The 19,859-nt window shown below is 37.3% G+C and overlaps 1 protein-coding gene and 1 non-coding gene across 2 annotated transcripts; both read left to right on the forward strand.

Annotated features, from left to right (window-relative positions):
• Positions 1-6,384: 6,384 nt before the first annotated feature.
• Positions 6,385-6,490, forward strand: LOC143629644 (small nucleolar RNA R71). The gene has a single exon (XR_013153002.1). It is a non-coding gene; the product is annotated as a small nucleolar RNA R71 (small nucleolar RNA).
• Positions 6,491-8,841: 2,351 nt separating this feature from the next.
• Positions 8,842-9,285, forward strand: LOC143629637 (uncharacterized). The gene has a single exon (XM_077098863.1). It carries the CDS (start codon positions 8,842-8,844, stop codon positions 9,283-9,285), a length of 444 nt encoding a protein of 147 aa, XP_076954978.1.
• The last annotated feature ends 10,574 nt before the right edge of the window (positions 9,286-19,859 follow it).

Genomic DNA, 19,859 nt, shown 5'->3' on the forward strand with positions numbered 1-19,859 from the left:
TACACAGAGTATCAAAAAGCGGTTCCTGTCTACTCCCATCCTAACACAACTAAACACGGTGGTATACCAAACCCACCAACACCGCCACCAACACAACCATCACAGCCAGCATAAACCGGATCCGCGTCTCCATCCGGCCGATCATCCACTGGGAGTATGAGCACTCCCTCTTCAGCTGCGAAATCGGATACTGGTGGTCCAGTATGCAATCCCCTAGGTACATCCGCCTCTGTACCCCCACCGTCAAGGCGGCGGAGTGCTCATTCACCTGTTCGGTGAGCACTCGTAGCCACGCCGCCGCGTCCCTCTCCTGCCTAGGGAGACCCCACACAGGTGGAGTCACAGGCTCAGGCTGGGAGTGGGAGAACTCGCCCCTGCGGGTAGCAGGTCTGGGTGGGGGCGAGGTAGGTGGGACCTGAGGAACACTGATCCGCGCCGTGAGGCGGGGTCCGAATCCGGGAGGGATAGGGACGGCCTGTGGTGCGGGTGGGGTAGGAGATCTAGCAATCCTGGCAGGGGAGGACTGGCTAGAGCTCCTAACACTAGCCTCGCTAGGCTCAGAGCTGGATGATACGGGGAGGCTCCCAGAGTTCCCGGAGTTGGCTTCCTCCGGGTCCTCCTCCATCGATGCACTAGGTGTTCTTGACATTTTAACCTGCACACAAGTTAACAAACATATTGTTCTTTCCATAGTGTAAATCGTAATCAAATTAATATACACTTACTTATACAACTTGACCACACACAATATTATCATATATTTGCACATATGTTGCCAATTTTACCTATTAAAGTCCCCCGTGACTTCCCCTGAATTCCCTCGTGCGGACAAGTCTGTTATTATGTTCCGGACAATAATAACTCACTTGTCCATCCAAGTTCATCCAGACCTCGTCACAATAAATTATTAGTTGATATTCAGATCCTATAACACTTGAGCTACTGGTTATATTTTAGGTATCTTTTAAAGACATCCTAATTCTTTATAACCAATGGCTCTGATACCAAGTTCTGTAACACCCCGTAACCGCAGCGGAAACGTACACGGGATGAAACAGACACATCTGATATCAACAGCATTGTTTATAAAGAAAACACCACTACAATAATTTAAACGCATTACATTGTTCCGAGTTTCATTACCGACTAGGCGTTATCACATAAGTTTTACCAATAGTACGTTAACATGTTTAAAACAAAATATAGACCCTTAAGCTTCCACAAAATAGCACACATCATCAAGCACGTATCACTCATTCCAATTTGGGTGTACCTAGAAAGCATGTAAAGAAAACGGGTCAACTACGAATAGTTGGTGAGTTTCACTAATTTAAATAAACCATGACAAATCATTTTAATAATCATAAATTAATGATGGTATTATGCTGAGCCTACAAGTGAAAACTCTGTTAACCCAGAAACACATTTAATAACCTCTGGGGACACTGTTAACCCAGAAACACATTTAATAACCTCTGGGGACACTGTTAACCCAGAAATACATTTAATACCCTCTGGGGACACTGTTAACCCAGAAATACATTTAATAACCTCTGGGAACACTGTTAACCCAGAACACTGTTTCGGGCCTTACAATATTAGCAACTCAGACAATTACCATCTCAATACATTACCGTACGATTCCCGTACAATAAACATTATATAAATACATTCATTTCCATGCGATCGGCATGTACTTAAACACTTTGATAAAAACATGCTTTCCGCCCCGGGAAAATATTTAAAACAGTTCAATAAAAAGGGGCTCGTGAAAACTCACCTTTTTTGTGAGCAAGATGTAATACTGTGAACAGCTACCGGCCCGGATCTGTAATACGATTCTAAGTCGTTACTACACAATTTCTATTAATATAACTTAAATTCGTGTTAACCGGTACGTCTGGGGACACTGTTAACCCAGTACCGTACACGATCCGGGGACAATGTTAACCCCGATACACTTCTCAGTACTTAGATTGTGATATCACTTAGAGTTCTTTAGTCAAAACTACCATTAGTTTGTTTTCTCGTTTTGCGTGCCTAGCACGGTTATTCGTCTTTATGTTTTCAAAAGATGAGTTTGGCCACATACGACCCGAAAATAGTTGTTATTGATATTTTAATTAAAGTGGTGAAATTAGAGCTCGGTTTAGACACCCCGTTTGGCCGCGGGGCCCGTTTCCGTCTTTAATATACCGGGAACGACTAAATCGGGTAAAATTACCCAAATCATCCGAATTATTTTCGGATGATTTATCTTTACTTGACTAACTTAGTTTCATGAAAATAGTCCATTTTTAAGGTTTTTATACACCAGTCAGCTCGCTTAGGCGAACTTTGCCGGTTTACACGTTTTAAGCTTTAAAAGTTTGTTTTTAAGTTCCATTTAGCACAAATAAATATCCGTTTAGTCTCGGATCTTGAAATTTTGCACGAATCAGTTTTTGACAGTAAGGAATTTTATAAAAATATTTCCAGAATTAATTTTTATACTTAACATTTATTTATCTATTTTTAAACGTCATTTAAACACCAAATATGCCGAAAATACCAAATGACTTTAGAAAAATCCCAAATTTTTCTGAGATGACTCCTGCCATCCATATAGTTCCCAGTAATTTTGACAAAACTAAAAACTCATTTTTCATGCCATTTTCACCAAAACCGAGCTAGAAAACCCTAGAACTCGTTTTACTGAAAAGCCTACTTAGACTTCTCCAATGGACCTGAAATTTTGTGTGTCACTTTTATATGTTATAAAAAGCTTATCTAAATTATTCCAGAATTTTTCATGATGTTTAGCTATTTTTCACCATTTTTAGCCAAAACCGAGCATTAAATTCACCAAATATTCATCCTTTATCCAAAAATTACCAAAATTTCACAGATCTCATATTTTCATGTGTAGATCATCTCTGTGAAATTTCATGACTCAACTCTAAGTGTACCACAATCTGTCCAAATCTTACAAATCATACGAAAAACCGAACTACCTTGTGTTTCTAGCTTTAGATCGCAAAGATCTTGCTTTCTAGCCTTTGCTAGCAACTAGATACAACACCTACAAGCACAACAACACCACACCAAGCAAGTTATACCCACAATCAAGCCATTTCTTTCATGGTTTCGGTTAAGACATCAAAACAAAGATTTTAACCGTAAAAATTCGTTTTTGACTCTTTTAAATCCTTTCTTGGACCAAGATCCCTTGTATAACTTGTATACATCACTTGATCACGCAAGAATCGGTTTCATCTCGGGTTTTCACCCATTTTTCACTTGAAACTTCATTCTCTTGCAAACAACTTAAGATCATGGAATCAAAACTATGAATCAACCATTAAAACCATGTTTTTACCTTATGATTCTTGTTAAAAATCAAGGATTTGGATGAATGTTGAAGAGTGTTGAGAGGATTTTGGAGTTGGGGTGTTAGAAAAAAGAAAATGGATTGTGTGTGTGCACCACATGGACCGATCGGTCCATGTATGGTGTGGGGGGGGCCCACATCTCAAACCTTGGCCACACATTTGGATTGTGTAATCCGGATAACGTTGTGGATAATCTGGTTCAATTCGTTTTTCGGTTAAACACTTAATTCGGCTTAAAACGAGGCTAAAACGGTCGTTTTTCGGCTTAAAAATAAAATTTATATAAAACGATTTAAAAACTTTAAAAACTTAAACCATGACATTTATTGACTTAACACATCATATTGTCGGTAATTGTGCATCTTTTTCGTCTTGATCGATCGTCTCTTGCTTGGTTTGATGTTAAAGGTTTCGTATATCGTACCGACGTACTAATAAATCGAAATCCTTTTTCTGTGCTATAATTCACTTATCCCGAAGCTTTAATACTTCGTACACATCACTGAACATTATATATTTCGTCTATAATGTAATCCCCGATTCGTTCGGGTTTCAATAATCGTTCATCGATTAATCGTAATTTCGATACGACTAGCTGTATATTCGAGTATAATTCGTACTGTGAATCTTATATACTCGTATAAACACATTATAATTCATATATTCAGTATTGAATAACACGTAAATAGTATATTCCGGCTAGGGTATACCTGAATTTGCCGGAATCGTTACACTCCATCCCCACACTTGAAATTTACATTGCCCTCAATATAACTTAGATTTCAAAAACATATGCAAACACAGGATGTTCATACCAATCACAATCAATTAAACATTTTTCACTTTCTCCAAAACTCTTTCCCTAATACTTTCCCGCATCCCCACACTTAAACGTTACATCCCCAATGTATATTTTCATTTAACTATAAAGTATGATACACAGAACTTAAACTATTTCAATAATCAAAGAAAAGGAAAGAAGCACATGCACCTGATTCAAATCTCTTATGTCAAACAGGTCCTGCTGATGAGTACTTTTACAACCTTGACCCGCACTTCTTGAATTATGACAATATCAGCTTCACTGAATCTTGACAAAACCACCATGAGCTCCCCCACATTTAGGGCTTACTATGACCACAAAAAGCAAACAAAAAGTAACACGCAAAAAGAAAACCAAAAGTAAACAAAACAAAACAAAACAAAACAAAACAAAACAAAAAGGTCTGGTTGCCTCCCGGTCAGCGCTAAGTTTTTGTTAAGGTATTCAGCCAGACTGTTACCTCATTTTGCGTTTATGGTGGTCTAATGGAGTGCTTACCTTCCTCCACCTCATTCTTCTTACTTCTCTAACACAATGGTAGCTCTAATGCTTCCCATCTTGGCCCAAAGCATGCCAACCTCCTTTGTTCATTTTCTAATCCAGGTGGTTTCTTTACCTTCTCCTTCTTTGGTGGTTTCTTCTTACTTGTTCCACCCTTCTCCTCATTGAGCACCACTTCAATCACTGTCTTGGTATCATTTGTTGAACTAACAAGCTCCCCGCTTTGAATTTCTATCGCATTCAACTCTTCCTTCTCTTTCTCACGCTTAGACCTGTCAAAAAAACCACTATTCTCCTTTTTGGTGTTATCCTCACACGTATGAGGAAGACACCCATTAGTGACACATGACCTAGAATATTTATTTTCAAAAGAATAATCATATAAATTGAAAATATACTTAAAATTAACTTACGGTTACCGAAGGTCATGCAAACAGTTCTGTCTCGGCAGTTAATTTGAGCATTTGAAGTAGCCATAGCCAAAAACGGTCTCCCCAATATAACACGTGGTTCTTCTTCCTACTCAGCCGGTGCATAATCAAGAACAAGAAAGTCTTCATGATAGTAAAAATCACCAACCTTTACTGCAACACCAACCAACTTCCCCCGTGGCCGTCTTCGAGTGAAATCAGCTAACACCAAGGTAAAACACTCACACTCGCACCATAATCAACTAAAACCTTGGTGGTCTTGAACTCACCAATTTGAATGAGAATAAGTGGTGCCCCGGTTTCAAATTCTTCAACCAGATTGTTCACCCCATTATCTTCAACTGTGATGGCACTAACGTGCGAACTTTTAGAGTTTGATGAACTGTTATTTTGATGGCTAGGATTTTTCAAGGTGTCCCTCAGTAATTTGGATGGAATTCGCTTTTGGCTCGCCATTTCTTCAGCCTATTGACTCACCTGTTTATCTCTTGCACCATTTGCCTTCTCTTGAAGCTCCTCTCTTTGACTGAGGTCTGTTAACAACGTCATCTGATTTTTTAACATTGTTAATACTTCTGAATCTTGAGCTGAAGTTTGAACTTGCTCTGCTCCCTGACATTGACCTTGCTGATAACTATTTTGATAACCCTTTTTGTAACCCCCAGAATCTTTATGATTGTACCCACTCTGGCCGATGCCTGAACTATTTCCATATTGTTTCTGGTTCGACTGATAACCTATCTTCTGGGAACTGTCCTGAAAGTTTGGGTTATGTTGGTTGTTTGGATCTCCATAACTGAAGTTTGGGTGGTTTCTGAGGCTATAGTGGTAATTGTTTGAGTTCATGTTGTTATTGTATCGTTGTTCACCCTAATCATAATTCACCTCTTCTTCATCATATGCTGCCCCACAACTCGCAATTTCATGTCCCAACTCGCCACAACCTTCACACACTGGATATGTTTTACCTAAATTCCCTGCTCCTCGTACACCTACATCCAACAACCTATCCATCTCCTTTTCCAGCCTATCCATTCTATCATCTGAACCATGACTTTCAACTGCCTTTACTGTCGCTCTTTTTGCCATCCTGTTCGAATGTGCTTGTCTCTTTGAATTATTTGCATGTCTATTCAAATGCCCCCAATCCATATTTTCATCATTTGTAAGAAAGGATCCATTAGTGGTGGCTTGGAGATCACGGACATCATCATTTGAGAGACTGTCATGGAATACCTTTATCAATTCCCATAAATCGATTCCATGATGCGGGCAAGTCCTCAGCAATCTTTTAAATCATTGAAATGTCTCATAAAAGGTTTCACCTGTGATTTGCTGAAAATTTCGAATGTTGTTTTGAGCCTCGGTGGTTCTCTGTGGCGTATAATATTCATCTAAAAACAGTTGTGCCAAGTCCCCCCAAGTGAAGATGCTAGCTGACGGCAAAGATAGGAACCACTGTTTCGCTGCATCCTTTAAACTGAACTGTAAGACTACCATTTTCACTTCCTCCACAGTAAAACCTTAACTCGAGATAAGTGCACATATCGAGTTGAAATCATTCAAGTGCAGGTATGGTTCTTCTGTAGCCTTACCGTGAAATGAAGGCAACCCTGTCAAATAGCTTTGTCTCACTGAAAAAGTCCTTCCACGTCTGACTGGAATAATGATTAGTAAAGGATTAGTAGCCACTTGTGGGATGAAATGGCTTTGAACTCCCCTGACTGGTGGTGGAACAAATTCCCTTGGGACTCCGTCATCAAAATCATAATTCGGCTGTTCATGGTTGAGTGGTCATCTTGGTTCTCGATCTCTCTGATTTTCTGGATGATTCTGTATAATTTCTTGGTCATCACGAAGATCTTGTTGCTGATATCGACCCCCTGTTCATCTCTAAGCTCCTCCTCATCCTCAGGATCGAAACCGAAATCGTCCCCTATTTTCCAGTTTTCCACCCGTGCACGAGCACGATTAATCTCGGGTCTTTCCTCTATAAGATCAGCTTGTCTTTGATGATTTACTGGGCCGGATCTTATTGACAAATTGTCATCCATGTTAAACTGCCTCTTGTGGTTACGGTTAACATCTCTTTGGTTGAACAGATTGTGGTTTCTGTCACGGTTAACGATTTGGTTTTGTGGAACTGGTTATTCTTGGTTATTTGGTTGGTAAACATTCGGGTCTCTTCTGTTTTGGGTGCTCATGGTCTCTTCTTTTGGTGTTATGACTTTAGGTATTCGGTTTAGTTTGGGTTTATGAGATGCTCGGTTTCGTCTTGCTGTTTTCTTGAATTCTGGATCAAACTGTAGCGGCTCTTTCTCACGGGAATATCGTGTATGCATCAACTTGTAAAGTTATATTCACAAGCAAAAACATTAACACCCCGTGTAAAATCAACGAAAAAATAATTAAAAACAAAAATTAACAACTAAGCTAAATTAGCACTTTGCGCGTTGATTGGCGCCATTTTGATCGATTGCGAAAGGTCAATCAAAAATATTTATAAAATACCTTTACTAGCTAGGGCAAGTAAGGTGTCGAATCCACAGGGAATCAGTGGAAAGTGCAAGTGAAACTCAAATTTTATTATAAAATTAATTAAAGTGGACAAAGGATGTCAAACGGTTTAAATGAGTAGTTTGTAAATAATTATATGAAAATAACCAAACTCTAGGTTTCGGGTTTTGAAACAAGTTAGGAAAATGATAAACTTCTTTGGACGGTTTCTTTTTAAAATATGTAAATCAAAAGACTTAACGATTGGCTATGTTGATCGTCAGAACTGAATCCGAACAATTGACATGGCTTAATGAAAATATAGTTGATTATCGGTTTTACTTGTTGAAACACAAAATCAATAATATGGTTAACGATAAACGGGTCAATGACGAAGGAACTCAATCCTAATTGTTGATGACCACAAATCAATTAAGTGACAAAAGATACAATCAATTAATAAAACCGTATAAGCACAAAATCAGACACAAATAATTGATCAACCGAATGATTAATCAATTCCATATCCAAAGTTAAAGTATAGAATATCATAACCTAACATGCAACTCAACCCTACACCCGGAGATGGTTATGAAACCTTCAGCCTTGCATCTCGATCTTCATGCTCCTGATTATGATGTTAGAGAAGGAGTTCATGGATCAATTCTGTGATTAGGATATGTGTTAGTGGTGTAAGATTGCCTCCAAGAAGTCCCAAAACTGACGGTGAATGAATAAAATCGACCTTAGGGTTTTTATCCTTAAATATGGAAGAAAAATACCAAAAACCCTCTTTTCCGTCAGACCCGCCCATAAGCTACGGTCGGGCCACCGTAGATTTTGACTCTCTTCCGTAGCTTGCGGCATTTGGGACGTAGCTTGAGCCGTAAGCTATGGGTTGCACACTCTGCCTTACGCCACTACCAGGCGAATACCCCGTTTTCTTCATAAAATCTTTATTTCAACTCCGTTTTCCTCCCTGTTTGCGGCCACGTCTTCGTATTTCAATTCTCTATCATATAGTATATCATTACTTTCATTTCCACTCCATCATGAATGCTCCAAATTCGCTCATTTAAGCTCTTTTAAGCTCCAATCACCAGTAAACATAAAACCAAGCAAAGTACTTGTGTTCGATACATATAAACAAGTAAAACACACAATATAAAACACTTAAAGCACGTTCTATCATCCTTACATTAAACCCACTCCAACTCGTATGAGAACTCAGCTAGCCGATAGATCAGTGAAATACCCTAGAGGCATAGTTGAGAACATGTTAGTCAAAATCGACAAGTTTGTCTTTCCAATTGGCTTCGTTATTCTTGACATGGATGAAGACACTTTAAAACCTCTTATCTTAGGAAGACCACTCTTAGCTACCTCTAGAGAACTCACAGGTGTTTGCACCGGCAAACTCACACTCAGGGTAGAGGATGAGGGTGTTGCCTTAGACATAAGGAAGTCAATGAAACACCCACAATACACAAACGATTCAGCATATTTCTTGGATATGTGTGATTCAATGGTTAGCTGTCATTTAAGGAAAACAATTGAGAAGGAAGCATGTGACACACAATTGATCGAAGATAAAACACATCCTATCAATTCAGAAAATCAAGCCGTGGAGGAAGAAGAAAGAAACTCCAAAGAAACATTTTGAAGAAGTATATAGAGATCTATTACCTAAAGTTAAGCCTTCTGTTGATGGTCCCACATACTTCAGAGCTTAAGGAATTACCCTAACACCTTGAGTATGCTTTCCATGAAGGCAAATATCAATTACCTGTTATCATTTCCTTGGATATCTCAAGTGATGAAAAAGAAAGAATTCTAGAAGTTCTTAAATCTCACAAGAAAGTTATCGCTTAGAAAATTATAGAAATTAAAGGCATCAACCCGTCGTTTTGCACTTACAAAATTCTGATGGAAGATGACTTCAAACCCATAGTGCAATACAAAGATAACTAAATCCAAATATGCAAGACGTAGTGAAAAATGAAGTACTCAAACTGCTTGATGTAGGATTGATTTACCCCATATCCGATTATCCCTGGGTAAGTCCTGTCCAAGTAGTCCCGAAGAAGGGGATAATGATGGTTGTCACTGACAAATACAAGTTGATTCCTATTAGAACCGTCATGGGATGGTGAGTTTGCATCGATTATTACAAACTCAACGATACCACCAAGAAAGATCACTTTCCTCTCTTATTCATTGATCAGATGCTCGAGTATCTTTCAGGAAAGATGTACTATTGTTTTCTTGACGGATTCTCTGGTTATTTTCAAATTCCAATATCTCCCGATGATCAGGAGAAGACAACAATCTGTCACACCCTCAAAATCCACTAACAGAGTTTTACCGTCAGAGGGTGTGAACTAACAGGATCGGAATCATTAGTTATAATCAAACATCATATTCAAAGTTTTTAAACCACAAATATTAAAGTTTAATGAATGCGGAAGCGTAAATCATAAGCCAAGTGTTGCGTCACGCAAGACGACTTAAAACCAAATTAATAAAAGTTTAAAAGCAAGTTTTCAATGAAATGCATGTCCCTATACCGCGCGCCCGCCTCGGCTACCTGAGAATAACATACTAAAAGTGTCAACACAGGGTTGGTGAGTTCATATATATAAATAAAGGAAAACGTTTACGTTTAAGTGTTTGCGTTTGCGTTGCCAGATAATGTTAAGTCAATTATATATCAATAGGTAGCTAGCCTATAAAACAAGTATTACTAAGTGTTCGAAACCGAAGCTGACTGTTTATCATATGCCTTGCCACCATGTCAACCACGACCATGGTAATGTGTTAGCCAAGATTACACCCACTCGACCTCTAGTCGAGTTTAGAGTTGGGTGGGGTTTGTCAAACCCAGTAGTACTACTCAACAGTAACTCGCTATTATAGAAATACTAAACGGTTCGATGTTATGAAGGAATTTAGTTGGTTCGTTTGCCACTTAGCCTTACAAGTGATATGTAACTAATAACAAAATCTAAAGCGTTTGGAGTATGTTATCTCCCCCAAATAAAAAGCGTTTAAAAGAGTAAAAAGGGGACGTGAAACTCACTGTTTGCGAAGAATTCAAAAACAAATCCGAGAGATGCGCGTCAAAGAAAATCCTCACTAGTGCTCTAAAACAAAAATGAGATTCTCTAAGTATTTAAACTACTATTGAGTCTCTAGACTCGGCCCATAATACCTATGCATGAGATACGCTTCGTGTTTCGTTTGTGAATTATGTGTGACTCGACAAACACGTTGGTGACACGTTACATGTGTATACAACTACTTAAGCATAAAATAATAACATTGTACATTACTAGTAAATTATCTCCCCACAAGGGCAATTTAGTCAAAACATGCCAATTATCTATTAACAAACACGTTTCATGTATTTTCACATAGTTCAGCAGCTAGTTTTATCAAGACAGATTTCTACTTGAAAGATTACTCTATTCAACAGATCATAACATATCAATTAATTCACCAAATATCGTCACAAAAGAAAAAATGAGTTAGGTTTCCACAACTATTTTTATTGTATTTTTATTCCACAAAGTTTTCTCACAAAGACCAAAACATTACAGTAAACTCACAGCAGTCAAAATCATGCGCAACAAAACGATATTTGCTATTCCCGTTAAATGGTATATTCAATTAATACAAGACCAATTGGGTTAGATTCTTAACTCAATATGTTAACTTCTAGAAGTGGAACTAACCCATTTGGTCTTGTATTTTATGAGATATGATAATTTCAAAACATCCTAACAGCAGACCTCACAACTCAGACTTGAACTTCAGTTTTGTAAAATAATAAAAGTTAACTTTTACACCTCCAAAAATTACAAACTTGGACTTTTTAGAAACTAGCCTCAACCTAGTACACTGTAGTGTTAATAATTTCGACCAATTACCACATTAACATTCAGTTACAGTTGTCTAAACATAAATTTAACAATCTGTCCAGTACCAGTTTACATCAAAACTCAACATAACAACAATCTATGAATCATAATCCATGCATATCACTCTAGACACAAGATTAACCAACCATGCATATCAATTTCACATTACACACATAGTTAGGGTTTTCCTTGAAAGTTTAAAATCAAAAAACAAGTGATTAACAAGCAACAATAACACAACTAGTTATCAATTTCATTAGCAATTCATCATCAAGCATATAATCAAACCCTAACTCATCTTAATCATCAATTTTCGATAAATAGGGTTTTGATTAACCCATTCAATACCAAAATTTAACACATAGAATGCATAGAGGAGTTGTTAATTACCTACTAGCACCTTAATTCTTCAACAAAACTTGAAAAAGGTTGTATGTATGTGTGTGTGATGTGACGGCAGCCAAGGGGGGAAGAGAGGGAGAGAGCCGATCAGTTCTTGGGAGGGGGAGGGAGTGTAGGGTTTTATTAATTATTATAATAATAATATGTTACACAATGGCCCCTCTACTTTTAGTTATTAATTTTCTAGTGTAAACAATTAGTTCTTGCTTCTTGTGTTTAGCATTACACATAACATATCAAGTAACATATATGTTAACACATAATTATCACGTATTTGTTGTTTTGATGTTTGTCGTTTGTTCACCAATGGTTTGAGTCGACTCGTGTGCGTTTCGGTGCAATCCCCAAAGACTACATGTGTAGTGATTGTCAAGCGTCATTTAAAACCCTAGTTTAAATGTAATGAGATGTGCGTTATAGAGCAAGTGATCTTAAGTTTGAATTGACGGAGTTTGGATTAACGGAGTTAACCTGAAATTGACGAGTGTCACACAATCACATGTCCCTATGGCACATTTGCATACCGACAAATGCCCTTCAGACTGTGTAATGATCCAATTATTTTTCAATGTTGTATGTCCTCAAGCAAGCTACTTATAAGTATTCTCTAAAACAGCAAGTTAGGACCAAGCTTTAATCACCCACCCAAAAAGAATTCCGAGAAAATGGGAACAAAATAACCAACCTTAAATCATAAGAATATATGAAGTGATATGAAAAGGATGATTTGTTTTTATGAGCTTCCGTTTGTGCAAAACGTCACGTTCTCACAATGTTCACTCACAATCGGTTTTATATCTGATCATACCTGTGATGTATGTATGTGAACACTCTTATTCAAATTGCGACCTGTGGAAAATAAGCTTGTAACAATTTCAAATCTCCACCTTTGTGAAGGGTTGCATAGATTACAAGCTAATATGGGTTGGCTTTGTTTGAGTAGGGGTTTGGTCTTTTTGGTTCAAGGGTTTAGGTTAAAGAGGATAGGAATGGTATATACAACTTCTGTTGGTTCTTAAGAATCTTGAGATGTCTTTGATGTTTGGCTCCTTGTTTCCCAATTTTTTAGGAACATACATAGTGACTCTTTTAAGGTCAGATCGTCAAGACCGGTTTTGTCGACGATGTGGATAAGTTCTTCCTTAATCCTGTTCTGAACATAACTCCCAACTCTAATGGATCGTTCGACTTTGAGCCTAATAGCCCCCACCTTCATTAGTTCGGTATATTCATGCTGAGACTGAGTTTGACTTTTTCTACATCTTCCTTCGTGAGACCAGTTTTCACAACCTATACATCGTTCGTATCTTTTTGCTCTTCTTTTTATTGCACTTTTGAAAACTCCAAAAAACAGGGGCCTTTGTTTGTCTTGGCGCCACTTTTTCTTCACCTCATTGCTGAAGAGAAAGACTCTCTCCCTAAGTTCTGGAGGCAACCTAGGTTTTGCGAAATGTATGCAGCAAAAGAAATTGAAATCGAAAGAATGCATTTCCAGTTCTTTAGGGTCTGCCGGTAAAAGACCAGTGTTGTATTTTACCGGTTTGTGAGGGGTAAAGTGGTAAGGTTTTGGTTTAGGGTTTTGTGATTTGTAGAATGGTTTTAAGAGTTTTGTAGTGATATTACCTTCTTCCTTATACAACGCTTTGTGTAGTATTGAATTGAATAATTTTGACAAGTTCTAAATCATAAGAAACATATGACTCACTCAAATCATCCGAAAGAAATATTTATATGGCATGAGGTTTATCTCACACTAACGGAGGAATTGGGTATAAACGTCGTATTTTGCATAAACGTGTTCTCAGTATTACAGAACTTCTTTTTACTTTTTTTCACTTTTTGGTTATAGTAGATTTGTAGTTGGTTATTTGCAAAAACTTTTCTTGGATTTTTCTCTTGGTTTTCTTATAAAAATTAGTCTTTATTTGCTACAAAATTTTGTTATTTAGAGAATTTAATTGAGCAGCAACTGGTCAAGTAATTCCCCTCCCCACACTTGAATCTCACATTGTCCTCAATGTGAAAAGATTCATAAAAAAAATTCTATTCTAAATAAGTATGGTGGGTTAAAATGAAGAGGTACTTCCCTATGGTTTAACGAAATTTCGACAGAGCGTCCCCTGTTTTTCGTCCGTTTTCCTGTTTTGTACCTGTATAATGTAAAACTACAAACAACCACTAACAACCAAGCATAATTTTGCTAAAAAATTGGGTATGGAATCATCCATACCCTGCCCAAACTGGCTAAATAAGTACCTAATATAGTGTCTTGGCATCACCGGCCATAAAAGTATCCAACCAAACCAACAAACAAACAAACAAGTAAACGACGGGATGTAAATTGTTTAAAAAAACATAATGATAAATTCATAAAAATACTACCAACCCATGCATGCCCATACCCGACCTACCGTTGCTGCTTATCATCAGTTACCCGTATCCTAGTCGAACGGTCCCCACTGCCTGTCCATGCGGTATCCTAGACGTTCAATCTCTAGCCTCGTTTCTGCGTATTCAGCTGCCCGTTGTGCGTTAGTGGCAGAAATCTTTCATGTGATCCTGTCAAATGAGGCGGTAGTGGTCGCTGAGAACTGGTTAATGAAGCTGTATAGGCTCTCGAATGAATATCGGCTATCCCATGACGAGGTGGGCCATCCCTTGATGAAGATGGGCCTCCCTACTAATGGTAGGTGCGGCGGCGGTACTGTCTGGGAGGTGATCCTCCTCCCCTCTCGGGCACGTCCTGGATCATTATCTTTGCCGGGTCCTCAGGATCCCAAACCTGGTTTAGTGCATCATGAAATCTCTGTCTGCATACTGTTACAAAAACCAAGGTTAAGAGCAACTGGGTCTAGGCTACGGGTTCTCTCTCTGTCTGCATTATAAGCTCCATAGAGATTATAGATCCATGGGCCGCCAAAGATTGGGGTGTTTCGGCTCTTTGCATTTTCGTTTGTGGTGAACAGTTTTCAGAATAAATAAGTGATGTTGCATGGTGTGTCGGTCTTTATGCAATACAAGGCCCATAAATCTTTCAAGTTCACAACCCCTTCACTTTGACCACGAGCAGTGACAGTGTGGCTGAGCAAGCGGTGAATGTATCTCATAAGAGGGTCACGTAAAGCCGTGCTTTTCGAGCTGCTTGCAATGTAGTTTTCATCCCCGTAGCTTAGTAGTTCCCATGCTTGTAACCGTGCGTTTCCAGCTTCTGCGTCATCATCACCATCTTCATAAGCGAATGTTGTTGCGGCTGCGTACCAGACTTCACTTTCTATTTCCTCACTCGTGTAAATCCCCAGATCCACCCCCAGTTGGGTAACTGATGTTGTATACCATTCACCCCCGCATCTAAACTCGACTGCTTCTTCATCCCACAAATCCAAATTCATTCCCCTAATAGAGAAAGAGGCTAGGAACTCCTTTGAAAATTCTGTGATAGCCTCCCCTCTCTGATTAAAAACCCGTCTCCATGGTCCTTTCACAATGGACTTGAACCTATTCCACTGATTGACTTGCCTCAACGTATCCCCGCAAGCATTGAAGTTTCGTTTTGCCAGGCGCCGGATAAGGTAAGTCATTCTCGCTTGAGCTCTCCGGTCCCTTGCATCGCGTCCTGGAAAGACTAGGAATGCATGTACGTCATCCCCATACTCGTCCATCAGTAATTTATATTCAAATTGGTTAAAATCTAACAAGACTTCTGATGTGCCGTGCTTTCAGAAGCACAGCCCCGTGCTGCTGATGTTCGTCAGTTTCTACTAATTTTGACTTTTGTTGACCAAAAGGTGACCACGACTCGTGTTAACTGAAGCACGATCCGTGGTTTTGATCCTAATTTCAAATTCATCCAGATTCGAACTTGTGTTTCTACCCGGTTATATGTCAATTGGGTTTTAATTTGTTAAATACTTTACCCAAGATCCGAACCCGAATGATTTCTTCCAACCAATCATAGCATAAAACCAATCTAACAATTCATTATCTTAAATCTAACCGAATAATCCATCTAATTTTCGGGTTTAAACCCAATTTAATCAATTGGTGAGAATTGGGGGTTAATTTAGACCTAGAAAGATGAAATTGAACAATAGATTTGATAAATTAACACACCTTTGGTTGGAAATCGAAGAATTGATAGAAAGATTTGTGAAATTAGTGAAAGGTCGGCGATTTTTGGTGTTAAAACGAAGTGGTGTTATGGTTAATTGTTTGGAAAATGTTATTTTATTAGAAAAAACTCGTAACTGTTCTGAACACAAAAGCACGGCCCCGTTCTTTATTTTGTTGTTTATTTGTCGGGCTAGTTCGTTTTTAACTGATTTTCTTTGAGGGTTAGAATCAAGATAGTAATTAAAAGTCCTAAATTTCATTAAAACATAAAACATAGTTAAACATTGTAGAAGAAAAGTACAACAACAATCCCGAATCATGAAACATAACACTAGCAAAAGTAACTTCTTAGCAAGACAAAGTCGAAACTTCAACGACCACCATTCCCGAACAGGTCTTGGATGTGTGGTGGAGCTTGTTTAGCTTCCAAGAGCTCGAAAAGCTTTTTGTCGAGCTTTGCGATCTCCCGGTTAAGATAGTTGAGCTTGAAGGCCACATCCTTGTTGTGGCTATCCACAACATGGAAGTTTTCGAACTGTAGTAGTTCAACTTTTTTGATCAGCTCGATTAATCGAGCTTCGGTTGGGATGTTACTTTCGACTTGGTCCCTCATGATGCATTGTAGCCTCACGACCTCTTCTTCAATGTTTGAGGAAAAATCATGTTGCTTGCCTTTCCTCACTGGCCTCCATTCAACTTTCTTGCTTTCCATTTCAGTAATTTTGTGTTTGGTGTGAATGGAATAATGAGTTTTTGCATGCATTATATAGAGGCTGGAAAGTCAAACACGGCCCCGTGCTTCTTGAAGCACGGCCCCGTGTTGCTAGGGGAATAAATATTTCTGATTCAGAGAATTGTACGGAGTCAGTGCGTATCATTCTGAAGATTCTAAGGTGAACACGGCCCCGTGCTTCAAGAAGCACGGCCCCATGCTTTTTGTCACTGAAAGTTTCTTTGATTTTTTAGCCAAACGTGAATGCCGGAATTTTTAGAATTATGTTTAGTATGTTATTTCAAGAGTTTGATCATCCTAAAAATTACTTTTCATTAAAATCAAAAGTCCTAAAACAAATACGGGATAAGCCCGGCTTTCCTAGAAGCGTAAAATTACTCGGGTTAAGTGTCACACCCCGACCAAAGGTGGAACACGTCGGGGCGTAACGTATTGATTGGACAGTAGCTCAAAAGACACTAATTAAAGCGACAATAAATATTTTAATTTCAATAACATTAAACAGGTACACAAATTCAATAATTATAACAATAACATCATATTCTTGTATGTTGAATAATATCCTAAGGTCAAACTATTGTCTTCCAACTTGAATAATATCAACTACATGTACATGTATCATGTATGAAAATAGAGTTTGTCAACACGAATGTTGGTGAGAATACATAAGTTTTAGGTTTACACATATATATATATATATATATATAGATAAATCACAATTCATATGTAAATGATAAATATAATAATTCTTATGAAAATGTAAACAACTAAATAGATGTGGACTCGTTTTATTGATACGAATCAAAGAACTTGGGTAAATGTATGATCATACTAGATGAGGATAGATGAGGATGAGATACCAACCACCAAATAAAATAAACAATTAAGCACATAGAGCATTATCATAGATCATGCAATAATCACACATAAACATATATTGAATTGTGTTGTGAATAGATAAATAAGTAAAAATGAGTAATTTAAATAGGGTATACATGCCACCCCAAAATTTAAAAGATGAAAAGGGGGGATATGTAAACTCACCTTAGAGAATAAGCAAATGAATAAATACGTTAAGATTGGTAGGAGAATAAGCGTCGCGCTCGAGAGGTAGCAAAGTCAAATCCTAACAAGTGTAATAAGGGGAAATACTACAAATTAACAGATTGACTAAGAGAGATACGAGGTATGAACGGGTATTGAGCGTATAGCATATTTTATTTAAAGTTTAAGATTAAAAAAAGATTACTTATAAATTAATATTGCATAAAATATAATTGTTTATAAAATATTCGTAACTATATTATTAAAGCGGTAACAATATATATTTATAAAAATGCCATTTGTTTATAAATTTACTTAGCCAAATTATTATGTAAAATAATATTATATACCTTAATTTACGTATTCTAAATAAAAAAAAATCTTTTTAATTATTCATTACAAAAACCCAAATAAACTTTTAATACCTATTATTCATATATTTATATAGATAGATATACGTATATATATCTAGTTTTTTTAACTGAGATTCGGAAAACAACGAGTCAATATGTTGGTTTTATTAAGATATAAATTATTTATCATTTATTATGGTTTTAAATCATTAGAATTGATTATTTTAACAAAATACCAAAAAATAAAGGCAAAACGGGGTGGCAGGGGGTCGAACCCGCGACCTCCACCCCGGGATTCTAGTGTCTTAACCAGGTGAGCCATCCAACATCTTGCAACAATACCCAGAACCCAAATAATATAAACATAAGCAAACATCAACAGATTTGGCTAAGAACCCTAACTAATTCAATTGATCCAAATCTGTTATTGTTTATCCAATAAGCCTTAGGGCTTTTAATCAACACAGTGACGTGATTCTAACCATATATACAATTACCTCTAATAACGATCAGAGGTTGGTAAAAGAGATCAAGCAGGGCCGGCGGTTTAGTAATGAAAGAACGAGTTATAACGAGTGAACTGGTCTAATTAAGTATAGGGGTTTAGGTCGTGATAGCTTGAGTGAGTTGTGGACAAGTTTAATTGAAATACAAACGAGTTTATATAGGGTTTAAGGAATCGAATGGTTCGCGGTTCGTTTTTGGCATTGAGCTTTCAATTGGTTGTTGATTAACACAATTAAGGTATGATTTGGACGCGTTTTTGATCACTTACCGTTTATACAAAGTCAATTCCGTGATTCCAGGCCTTAATCGTGTGCCATGAAGCAAAAAAAAAAGTGTTGGCCGACGGTGGGAGGGAAGAAGAGAAAAAAAACAAAAAAATAAATAAATAAATAAAATTTATAATTTGCATATTGATCCTTGATGTTTGAGTGTGGAGACATAAGTGATAAAAGAAATGTTAGAGGGTGGTTTTCGGGTTTTAAATTTGACGTATGTTACAGTATTCACAACTTGTTTAAAATTTCGTCCCGAAATTATAGAAAAACATAACATAAAGAAAGAAGGTAATTCTCAAGAGATTTATATATATACATATATATATATATATATTCATATATAAAATATAACACAGATCTTCAGGTGACCCAAATAACGCTACAAACGGAGGATATGATAAGGACACTTATATACAGGATGTACCAACGGCGTATCAACCTTGCCCTTATCACATTGATATTTGTACCGTTACCCAAAATCACCCTAGGTTCCGAGTTATGACACACAACCGTATTCACCATGAGTTCCATGCGAGGATTTCGATAATTATGCGTGCACTCATAATTATTTAGATCGTCGCATGATGCACATGGTTCGTCTCGTTGTGCGGGTTTGAAAACATGGGTAAAAGAAAACTCCTTTTTTTTATTTAAATAGAATCATTTGATCAAAAGCAATGAACATATATATAAATATGTGAAATTTAATGATCATAAATAACTAGTAAATAATCTTTAGAATAATAATAATAATAATAATAATAATAATAATAATAATAATAATAATAATAATAAGAAGAAGAAGAAGAAGAAGAAGAAGGAAGTAGTTGGAGTTAACCATCGAAAGTAATAATAACAAAATAGATAAAGGAAATTTTGAAATTATATAAGTG

This window comes from Bidens hawaiensis, unplaced genomic scaffold, assembly GCF_021521415.1.
Source record: "Bidens hawaiensis isolate Kalapana, Puna unplaced genomic scaffold, B.hawaiensis_p1.1 tig00005359_1, whole genome shotgun sequence".
In the NCBI taxonomy this organism is placed as follows: Eukaryota; Viridiplantae; Streptophyta; class Magnoliopsida; order Asterales; family Asteraceae; genus Bidens; species Bidens hawaiensis.

Excerpts from the sequence above, each read along its gene's own strand:
- LOC143629637 (XM_077098863.1), top strand. The coding sequence starts at position 8,842 with ATGAGAACTCAGCTAGCCGATAGATCAGTGAAATACCCTAGAGGCATA.